General features: G+C 43.4%; 1 protein-coding gene across 1 annotated transcript; it reads right to left on the bottom strand.

Moving 5' to 3' along the window:
* Nucleotides 1–459: 459 nt before the first annotated feature.
* mip40 (Myb-interacting protein 40) lies at nucleotides 460–11,642 on the bottom strand. The gene is made up of 10 exons (XM_084591380.1): nucleotides 11,437–11,642; nucleotides 11,252–11,303; nucleotides 11,055–11,127; nucleotides 10,599–10,655; nucleotides 10,443–10,519; nucleotides 8,251–8,405; nucleotides 6,635–6,790; nucleotides 5,300–5,373; nucleotides 3,130–3,201; nucleotides 460–675 (listed from the first exon to the last, which is right to left on the bottom strand). The coding sequence occupies exons 2-10, from the start codon at nucleotides 11,277–11,279 to the stop codon at nucleotides 630–632; spliced, it is 738 nt and encodes a 245-aa protein (XP_084447506.1). The 5' UTR covers nucleotides 11,280–11,303; nucleotides 11,437–11,642; the 3' UTR covers nucleotides 460–629.
* Between the last annotated feature and the right edge of the window lie 423 nt (nucleotides 11,643–12,065).

Here is a 12,065-nt window from a genome sequence, read left to right as displayed (position 1 = left end):
CATCTGAGCCACCTCGAAAGTTACAATCTGGACACCAATGAAGTACTACAGATGCCTGAACAGATGAGTTATGTGCAAGTCCGAGCAGTGCATTCAAACCTCCCTGTGGAGTGTACATGTGTAATGACGGTAACAGAAACCCCAGACACATTGCACAGTTACATAATGTGACACCTAAAAAAAAAAAATGAAAAAATACCAGTCCCTTTGATGCCACCGCTGTGAGCATCAACATGGAGCGGTACCACATGCAAAGACCAGGAAGCCTGGGTAGAACTACCGAAGGCCAATATATACAGTGTAATGGAGAAATGGAATTTCTTCTATCTTCTCATAATGTCGCTAGTAATGGGGAGATGGAGTCCATCGAGTCCCCACTTCTTAATGGGCTGAATACACCACACAGGGCTTTGGATTACTGCGCAGTTATTGGGAGATGCACAAAATCCGGCACAGTAATTGGGATCGGGCAGAATATCTGGCTGCACTGCAGATGTTCTTCCAACTTAATTTACTATACAAAATTTTACCAAGGAAAGCACTTTTTGAACTTCATCCACTGCTACTCCAGGTTGATTAGTGTAATCCACCACACCAGCTCAAGACAAAAATGCGGAAATGCTCCTTCCTCACGCTGGAGCACTCTCCCATTGTGATGGCGCATCCTGGTCATTGCTGGAATGTAAAGAATAACGCAGGATAAGTTGCAGAAAGAAGAAACCACACGCAAGACAAGATGCAAACGCAACTTTTCTGAGCTCATTACTTGGACAGTAAGCAACTTTTTCATCAGCTAAAAAAAAAAAATGGGTCAAGATTGCACCTTTTCTTAACAGAAAATAAAGCTTGCTAGACAATACGATTCATGTGGCAAAGTATGCCTTGAGATTACTAGTTCCTCCCCAACAAAGCCAGTCTGATACCATTCAGACCATGTGAGTGGGTGGCATATGAAATTTGATTGCTTGAACTTATTAAAAAAATTCTAGAAAGCACTTTGGACCACTAAAATGTGATGAGGCGAAAGGCTCTATTACACGGTGGTCTGAAGGCCTCCACTACGGCACGTTTTTCACTCCTACCTTACTTTCCCTTACAGCTCGGTGTCCATAGAGAATCCGCCTTTTTCATAAAGCCACTATGTGCATGCGCGCCTCTCCCCTGGTTGAAAACAAACCCCCAGCCCTCATGCGCAGTTCCTGGCCTCCGCAATCGGCGCAGCCGGGGCTGATCTCAAGGGCCATGCGCAGTTCATATTCGTGACAGGCATACGCGACAGATGGCAGTAGCTGTCAAGAACTTACATTACCATTTCGTAGGAGGCTGTGTCCCACAAGGACTTTTTCAACCAGTAGCAGACGAATTTTCAACCACTCATTTTGTGAAAAGGGCGGATTGTGACAGGTACTGCGCCTTTCCTTTCCTGTAAACCAATTTGAAACGCCGCTGATGCCTGCTGCACTGGGACTGCCTCTGTTTGCTGTGTGGTGCGGCGTTCGATGCGCCAAATGAAAGGCGCCACACGGATGCCTGGATCAGACGCCCAGCGGGGCCAGCTTCATGTATGTGTGAATCGCCTTGCGACGTCATGACCAGTCGTGATGGTACATCGCGCGCCTTTTGCCGAACACAATCAGCATTCCGTTGAATACATCAGAGTTCACTGGCGTTCATAATTGGTTTATAGGATAGGAAATGCTTATCTGTCACTCGGAATCCCGCTACTATCATCCTCAGGGTAGACAAGGAGAATTATGTGCGTTTCACTATCCTGGGCGTGGCACAGTTGGTTAAAGTGCTCGGCTGAGAATTCAAGGAATGGAGGTTTGATTCCCGGTAGAGACGGGATTTATTTATTTTTAACTATCTTCTTCGCGGTAGAATGGCCGATGACGTCACCAGGTGATGCCGTCGCATCTCGCGAAATCTCGAAGAAGTGTGACACTTCTCGTGGCCAGACAGACAGGGTCATGGCCACAAGTACGAGCTAATAAAGGTAGTTGCCTTAATAAAATTGGAGCTCTTGTGTTCAGCAACAACAGGGATACATAAAAAAAACTTTAGGTTTTCCCGCACGTTCAGCAAACGGAAGTGGAGAAGGCCATAAAACTTTAAAAATTTTTTTTTTCTGATAAATGCCTTTGCCTTACCCAAGTTTTTATCATAATTACATGTGCTGCACTTCAAAAAAGTCTTCTACTACTACACAAACAAATATCAGTGAATGTGGTATGGTTGCTTTTAACAATGGCTTAGCTATATCCTAAAGCTTTCCTTTTCCTCCTTAATTGTGATATACTAGCAATTAAGACTAAATTAGGGCTAATTACTGCCACACACTTTCTTTCAGACTGCTATTCATCTATCGTCAAGAAAATGACTTTGTGGGAATTTCTTTTGTTATGTGCAGTGGACCTTTTGAAATACTTGCATGTTTCTAAACAAGCTCTTTTTAATGAGCAATTACCATAATGGCCCGTATAAGAAAAGACCTAATTCGGATGTTATTTTGCCATATCTTCCCCTTCAGATGAGATATTTAATATATAGATGCATATTTGAAATATAAGAAAACCTTTCAAGACCCTCGTCACCCCTTAGCAGCCCTTGTGTGGCAATGCTAACTAAAGAACCTCCCAACCTTGCAATTCACCTTGTGCCACGTCAACCCTAATCTCCAGATGTACCACCTGATGTATTCACTGAAAGCCCATGCAACAGAACAAAAAAAATTGCAAACTTTCAATGCGGTTCATGCAGCGGAGACTGCGTTAGCATCACGGCCATCTTCACTCGCCTCAGCTTAAGGAGTGCCAAGATTTCCCTCTCTCCGCTCCACCGAGGCTTGTGACGTACCAGTCCAAGTGCTCTCCACAATGCAACACGCCATCACACACACCACTCTCCCCACCCATTGAATCAGGTTGGCTACGGAGAGTTCCTTCTGTCCACCTGTCGCCACACCAGTCGCTACCGCTGACGTGCTCAGACTGTGCGAGCTGATGGTGTGATCAGTGTGGCACAATCCACTTGACTGTGGTTACTCTCTCCGAATTTCCCTTTCCCTGCCAAGTCCAGCAGCACCAGCCAGTCACAGACCCGCATACATTTAGCAAGTGTCCAACTTGCCTCATTGCCTTGAGAAGAATCGTCGCACTCTCTTTGTAGCGCTCCTCATTCGCCATGGCTGCCTCTTTCCACCTGGTGGAAGAAGTATTATAGCAACCCATTAAAATTGTCGGAGCAGGAATTGCTTTTACGTTTAAGGAACCACTGGTTATTAGTTATTTAGGCATTCAACACTGCTGAAGGCACCCCTCCTGAGTTGCTTTCCGAGGAAGTGCACAAGGGTAGATTTCAATATTGCTTGAGAGAGTCCGCATTTAATATGGAATGGTTACTAGTGCAGAAGGAAGCAGCTGCATTACAAGTGATACTTAGCTGTGCATTGCATAAATTGATAATGGAGTAGCCTGAAAGGAAATGGAAAACGGCAGGTTCCGATAAGAAAACTATGCAGCTCCTGTATTTTGTGATCAGAATGTAGTAACATTGCCAAATTAATTGAGGTCATCTTAGGCGTACAAAAACTGCAGTCCACTCTATGTAAGCCTGCCCAAATGCTGGAGTAAAAAACAAAAACGAAAATGCAGCAATTTAATTTCAATTTCCGCTTGCCTCACTTGACCCCAAGACAATTTTTTATGTTATGGACTCTGGCTGTTGAAATAAACTGGTAAAGTGACATGAGGAAAAAAAAATCCAGTTATACATTATTCAGCTGGCACAGCTAAATTCCATGCCCTAATTCATGCACACTAGAAATTTACGAGCTTTTCCAAAGAAGAAAAAGAATGCATCCAAAATTTGGTGTCGATTCCCGTGAAGGAACATTGAGGGCAAATAGAAACTGGCCCGCATCAATAGTAAACCACGGTCTAGCAACAACAGAGCCCCCTCTTATCAAAAGCAGAGGTTTCATAAACTAGAAAATACAAATATATAAGGGTCACTGTCATATAGACATGCTTGTCGCAGATCCCAGGGGCACTTCACATCAACACAGTGGCAACATGTCCTTTTCAGCAAGGACATTACGGGTTTGAATAAACTGGTAAGAAGGTATTTAAAACTAATTTTTCGACAATCATGGCATCTTTTTTGCTCAGAGATAAATATCAACACAGAAAAAAATAAAAGAACCAATTACAGAAAAAATTTTTTTTTCATCAGTTCCCCTTCCTACATTTGCCCTCTCCACTCGGGAACTGACAGACGGCAATCCTGTAAGGAGACTGGATGGAATAATTGGATGACACCATTCTCATAGTCCCTTCAATATCTGTTTACATCCCTTCAATCTATTGAACCACACTGTCCTCTACTAACCTTTGCATGAAACCCTTTGTTGTAAAGTATGTGGTTTTTTATCTACTGGTACTGATGGATCTTTTGCTGCAAACACCAAAGATGTACACTATATGCCACTGCCAGGTACAAAAAATGTACTGCATAAGATATTTGGGGGTGCAGTATGTTTGCACAAGGGTGCTGCACTCTATCGTTCATCTCCACGACATCACTCATCGGGTTATTCCGATGTCAGATTTGTGTTATTTACTTTTGACATCACGTCGCGAACAGCACGGCATAAGTTTCTAGGATAAAATCTAAAGATGTGGACCTATGCTCTCACCTAGGAGGCCCAAATTCATTTCCCGGCCATGTTTGCAAAGACAGTTTTGCTCTGAAAATAAAATGACCCCCTCCTACTTGTTTACTAGCGGTGGCAGAAATAAATCTAAAACAGAAATAACATAACTGCTCTGACATGCAGCCTTGCAGAGAAAGGCAAGCATTCTGTACCTAGTCTGCAATTTACTATTTTACAATTTTTCTCATGACATAAAATGATACAAGTGGCCACTGGTGCCAATATGCAAGTACTGTTTTATATAGCCTCAAAAATGTTTAGCACGCAATTTCAGTGTCAAATCATATCCTCAAAAATGTTTAGCATGCAATTTCAGTGTCAAATCAACCATGAACAGGACAGCTGTAATGGGAACAAAACACAATTATCCTTTTGAAAATCAAAGCTATATTGAAAAGGCCACTGTGTGGCAGTGTTAGTGGACCCAGCATGCATTTTCACTCCAGCAGTTATTTCAGTTAACTGCTTCCGCACTGCAGTTGAATGATAGAATTTCACTCGGTCGACAACACACCTATCTCTTGGATGCTATTGCAATAAAACACACCTATCTCTTGGATGCTATTGCAATAAAACCAAGCTTACTTTTGTCTCACCGTCTTCCAGCGTGTTTGATGACCTGCCAAGAGGACACTTACTGGTACAATTTCAGCATCATCCTGAAAAAGAGGTTATTGTCACAACATGGAAAGGAGATGATCTGATTGAGAGAGACCTCACAGTCTTATGTCCACTACACTTATACTACATCTTGCATGCCACTGAGAAGAATGTACATTATTCAGTGAAATTAATTTTTAATTTTCTCATCTGGGCTTTTCAGTATCCCACTTTTTACGTCTGCAGAGGAAGATGGTCATTATTCTTAGGTCATTCTTTTCTGTGAATTCTACGAGCATATCCCCTGTGCCATTTATAAAATCTCTCACTGTTCACTGTGCTGATCAGCACACTGTGATACATGTTTATTCGCCCAAATTCTAATTTGCAAAACCTGTCGACCATCTTTGTATCATTACCGAATGTTATACAATGATTATGACTTGAGGTTTGCCTATTTAGCCACCATACCTTTACTAATCTGTATGTACACAGCATCCTCTCCTGCCAGGTAGGTCCGAATAACAGATTATGTCCCTGATGCATATCGCTATGTACGCCAGTACTAAACTCACTGAACACAGCACTACCCATTTAATGCCCAACAGCGCTTCGGACAGCAGAGCCAATATAGCCTCACTAGGTAAGCTTCTGGCACTAATCTTTTCCATGCCAGCAGCCTTCAGTGGCAGTACAACTGTCCAGTGTGACGGTCCCACTTGTGACACAGTGAAGGCTGCTAAAGATCTCTGGATCCAGGGAGGCCAGGATGGGGTTAAGGGCATTTTTGCATAAAAAATGAGAGGAAAGCAAGGAGACAAGAAGATACCAATTGTGTTGCTAAGCAGAACCCTGAACACTAGCCAGCATAAGCAGCAGTGCCATACAAAAACACAATGCAGTTCAATTAAGCAAGCAAGGGGAAGAGAGAAAGCTGTAACGTGAAAAGGAGCATGCTTCTTTTCAGTGGCAGAAAAAAGGAGGGCTGAAAAAGACAGGTGGCATGACAATAAACTGCATGCACAGTGTACACGTCATTTGTATGTGTGCTCGTTCCCTTTACAGCAGGTGTGGCCAAAATAATATAAAACACATCTTGGCATTTCAGTTTTTCTCGAGAATTTTGGGCGAAAAATTGTGAAGGTGTCTCTGGTTTACGTGCAAACACATCAGCAGCAGTTCCTCGCTTGTGCAATATACTTCCCAATACTCACTGAATAAGATGGATTGATGGTGATGTGCAAGGAGTTTAATTGCAGAAGCATGCTTGACAATATGACTGCGACTCTACATCACATGAGACAGTCACAAAAAGCTCACCGATGCCATGAAAAACTTCTCAGATGGCTGTGGAACTGGTGAAGGTATCCGCAAGTCTTTGACATTGCTACTACTGTCCTTTGGAGGAGGCACTGGCGCAGGCAGCGCAAAAATGCCCTTTACATCCTCTTCATCATCTGTCATTTCACTGGTGCTCTGAATAAAAAAAAAAAAAAAAAGTAGAGGAGACAGAAAAAGCTATATGAGTGGATTAAAGAATGACGACGCTTAACATCTATACAAGCTGACCAATTTCTCAAACTCCAATCATTCGGACTTCATTCAGAAACAGTCACGCACAACATGTGTACATTTTCTTGACTGATATTTCGAACTGTACGGAGTCGAAGCTCGACTTTTCAGACTAATATAGACGCCAGCAATACAGCGGAGATTTCAGCTTAAAGCTTTTTTTTTTTCCAGCACGATATAGACACAAGAGGGCATTGTTGTCACTACGAACTGGATCTGCATGGCCGTGAAAGGCGCTATCTAAGAGCTGAATGATGTAATTCAGACGAACTAGCTTAGGTATCTGTTCGTTGTCATTTTAATTAGTGACAATAGCAGTACGCTTTTCACTGTCATCAAGGCGGCCTACAAAGAGAGCGCAATCTGATAAACTGGAATATGAGCGGCGTCCGCCACATCTTCCAACGTTCCACTTGCTTCCCGCCCATGAGTTCCATTTCATGATTTTGTCTAGACTAACATCTATACTCGTAGACAGCTTTTTGTGGCTCTTGGAAGTTAAACAGGAAAGGGAAGAAGAGGACAAGAGGAGGGACAGAGACATCTCCGTCACTGTGCTTTGGAGTGTACTGTTCAGAGTAGGGTTGCAGTGGGGCGAAGTTGAATGACATAGGCCATTCTCCGTGGGACAGTGACAAAAGCCTGTCTCTCTCCCTTCCTACCTAGCCTTTGCTGTAGAGCCACAAAATTCCATGCAAAAGTATAGCAAAGGGATATAAACCAGCACAGTTATCCATCAGATGCTTATATAAATTGTACATGACCGTATGAGGACAGCCAACAAGACCATATGAAGAGAGTGTGTTTATAGTTGTGTCACTTTCACAAACAAGTACAAATGTTTTAATCCTAAATCGGACTGGTTCATGCTCTGAATTGCATCAAGCCACAAAATATGATCCGTTTTCGTTATTGCTTTTATTAAGTTTATCACCTTCGTGTCCTGTCTGAATGAACTGAAGTACACTGCCTATGGTGGCAGCGCTAGACCAGAAAAGCCAAATCTTGCAGCATATAAAGAAACAGCACCTTCATAGCAATACATGGCGCTGTCACTTAGTACCCAAACAATGCTGTTTTTAAATACAATAAGCCGCAGCTACAGACAAGATATTTCAAGTTTTTTTTTTTTACACACATCAGGGAAAACCGTACTGAAAACATGGCACAAAAAAAAAAAATGCAAGATTTTGACTTCCCTTCACCTTGGTGCAAAATTTGAGAACATTGAAACCACCAGTAACACTGAAAACAACATTTCACCTTTTGTGCTTCCGACAAGAGCGCAACATTGCAGGCGGCCATAGGATTTCACTGGAAACAGTACATACATCACCACAAAGCAAAGGAAGAAGGATGCTTACCTTTTTCTTGTCACCTTCATCACCGCTGTGATTCTTCTCAGCACTCTGCAGGGGCTTATTTTGTATCCAGCTACGACACATGGAGTATAACGGGGAATTTTCATCAAACTGGGCGAGATCGACACTGCAGCCATATATTTTAGTGATGTACGTATCTGGAAAAAAAAAAAAAAAAAACAGAGACAGACATGAATGATTTCACTGTTACTGAAAACTGGCCTCAAGGTTGAATACACGAATGACTGTCTGCTTGATGCTAGGATTTGTGTGCACTAACAGTTCCGACAATAATATAGGAAGGTTCTAGAGACTGCATGACCACAATGGTCTCTCAAGCATAGCTTCTGGCCTCACCCAAGTAAGACCATTGTTGTTTGGTTTGGTTTATATGGTCTAACATCCCAAAGCGCCTCAGGCTGTGAGAAACGCCGTAGTGGGGGACACTGGAAATTTTGACCACTTAGTTTCCTTTGACATGCACCGACATTGCATAGCACACGTAGCGCCTTGCTTTCTGCCTCCAACGAAAAGCAGCTGCCATGGAGGGGATTCGATACCACATACTTTGGCTGAATAGTTGAGCACCTTAACCTATGCTGCGGGGTACCACCACTGCTGTGTACGGGCAATACATGTGAGCTTTTCTGGCTAAGTGTTTGCCACCAGCATGCAGGACTACAGCAAATGCCTCACAGCATTATAAAGTGTGCTATCACATTCGTTCAAGCAAATATTTGACATGGTTGAAAGGCGCAGCACCATGGAATGTTGCCTTTGCTCTCCTTCTTTGTCTTAAAATGGCTAATGTTGCCAATAATAGCGCTGTCCACAGTATACAGTGCTATTAAAAACCCCCATACATGGTTCAATGCTCTTATATACACAGGTTGTCCTTTTCTAGGCCAAAATGAAAGGGGCTGTAACACTACCTATAGCACTGCTCTATAAACAAGAAAAAGGCTCTTTTTGAAGTAGCATAGTGCTTCCTAAAAAAGCTACTTTAAGCATAATACCTACAATGGATTTTTGCTGCACTGGTGTAGGTTAAACAAATGGCCCTAATGTGAGGTAGATGATGTGATGTCACGCAAGCGGAAGTAGACCAGAGAGAAGATGCATATTTCATGTTCTTTATAGGGAGCTTGCACGAACGCTGGAAGCGCTGTGCATTTTGGGTAATCTAGGGAAGTCCGCCATTTTCCTGTACAGTTCAGTATTCGATCGAGGAACAGGTCGCGCAAATAGTGTCAAAGCAATGGTTTACCGTGCGGTCGTGGGCTGTAACAGCCGAACGCAGATTAAAGAACAAAAGGTGAAGTTCAGACAAGACGACTGTGAGTTTTTCAAAATACCAAAGCTACGCTTGCACGAATGCGACAAGGCCAGGAGCGATTGGAACACCACAGACGAGAGTAGCTTGCACACATCAACAAACGTGGCATTCATAGCAGTCGGGACCAAGTGTGTGCAGGTCATTTCGTGTCAGGTACATTCTCGATGTACAGCAGCACGTATGTCGCACTGGTCTGCAGCAGCCCCGCAGTTGCTTTGTTTTTATGCGTGCACCTCAAATGTTGTGCATATGAGGCACGAATTGCTGCAGGAGCTCACCTTTCTAGCTTCACATGTTTATTTCGCAGGTCGGCCATCTAAACTTTTCAATGACTGTAATCATGACTGGGCCCCATCGTTGCACCTAAGGTGCACGCATAAAAACAAAGAAACAGTCTGTTGATGCATGCAAGCCACCCTGTCTGCAACGTTCCGATTGCTCATTGGTCTTGTCGCATTCGTGCAGGCGTACCTTTGGTATTTTGGAAAACCCACAGTCGTCTTGTCTGGAATTCCCCTTTTGCACTTAAGTCTACATTCAGCTGTTACAGCCGACGACCACAAAGTAAGACATCACTCTGGTATTATATGCGCGGCCCGCTCCACGGTCGACTGCTGCATTGTACAGGAAAATGGCGCTCTCAGCGTTTCGTGCCAGCTCCAATGCAAGCCAATGCACGCAGCAAGTGAGGTGCACCAGTAACTCTAGCTGAGCCAAGCACAGGGCAGAACAATCCAATATGAAGATCAGTGTGTACACACTTGTAATGATATCTTGTGTGATACTGTGTACATACTTAACTGAGGTAGTAATAGTATTCAAACAGGGCCAGGATGTCTGTTCTGTAGGCGAAACTTACTGGAATTTTGAATGGCAGAGTCATCTTTTCGGCGACGCTTCCTTTGAGTCTTCTGTACCTTTTTAGGTGACGAATCCCTTCAACATAAAATTGCACGTGTTATGGCACAACGAACCGTCATACGCAAACCATCCAAACTGCTACTAAAGCACTTACTTAGCAGCAGCATCCAATGCTTTCGCTTCATCATCTGATTGAGATGATGAGCTTTGACTAAAAAAAAAAAAAAAAAGAAAGGAAGAAATGTACAGACATGACAAGTTTTGATAGCACATAAATGACACTAATTCAGGTTCAGATCTCAATTACAGTGCTGTGAACATTACAACCTTCTTTAATGAGAAGTGATCACAGGATGACCAGCCGGGCTGATACCGTCTGGATGAGCCTATTTCGATCTATAAACGCCATTGCGGTACCGCAGTTGCAGTTGCGTGCGCTCGCTCTATCGCACTGTAAAAAATGTGCTAGCAACAGCGACGTTTTGGAAACGTTAAAAAGCTGTGCGTTTCTAAGACTTTAAAGATTCGTTTAGGGACGGCACAAACCCTACAGCGCATCTCAATATGCGCACGTGTGAGATACGGGATATTCCTAGCTCGACGCATTCACCTTTCTTCGGTTTTCTCCATGAGGCTCTGTAGCACGCCTTCAAGCTTCGACCTGGCCTGGTCGAGCTCCGCCACTGCAAAATGAGAAGTTGAAGCGCGCAGCTTTCAGAAAATGTATATTTATCGAACATCCCCAACAGGCACCATCCCCGCCCCTCGGGAAACGCTCCGAAACAAAAACATGCAAAATGTGCTAACCTCGTTTTTCCTGCTTGTTCCGCGCCATTGTACTTCAAGCCAGTGGTAAGATCTGCGTTTTCAAAACAATATCGTCGAAATGCGCAGTGTATGCAAGCTGTTAACAACAAAGAAACGGCGGCGAACTGCAAAAATGAGGAACGCTGCTAGGCCCTGGTAGCGACGGCAAGCCCGAAGGTACCTACCTTTGGCGTCGTAAAACCTACTGCTTTAAGAGATGATGCCCAAAGAAGCTCTCTTGACCTTTTCCATCTGTATTAAGCAGCCAACATATGTAGACGCAAGGGATGCGTTCCGGTCCTAATTAGCTTCGAACAGCAGATCAAGCGTCGCGCCGCTGAACCTTTTAATTTCTGCAAGGCAAGATGGCGCTCCTGTAAACAGTGATGACGTAGGCCACGTAGAGTTTTGACGTCATCACTCCTTGTTATTGCTTTCGCGCGAGCGCCGAAAACGCTCGTGTCGCGTTCGGATAGTAATAATAATTATCCTTTCTAAGACAAAACAAAGCATAGGCAATCTTATTAGCCATCATTTTCTCGACTTAATGGTTACTCCACTGCATAAAAGCTTTCAAGTATATTCGTTTGGTTAATCCGCCAACACCGGTCATCTTCCAGGAAATTTCGCAGATAAGAGACTTCAGGACTAAATCAGCATATATATTCCTTATACAACATTATTGGCGATATAATGATAAATATGGTGATTCGATATTAGCTCAACGTAAATAACGAAAGCGAGTGCACCGCCTGATACATTTTCCCTTCTTGCTTTACAAACAAAGGAGACGCTCGCTGCGCCGCAGCCGCCT

Source organism: Amblyomma maculatum, chromosome 1 (genome assembly GCF_055883805.1).
Source record: "Amblyomma maculatum isolate TAMU_Amacu chromosome 1, ASM5588380v1, whole genome shotgun sequence".
Taxonomy (NCBI): domain Eukaryota; kingdom Metazoa; phylum Arthropoda; class Arachnida; order Ixodida; family Ixodidae; genus Amblyomma; species Amblyomma maculatum.
This window is presented reverse-complemented; position numbering and strand designations above follow the sequence as displayed.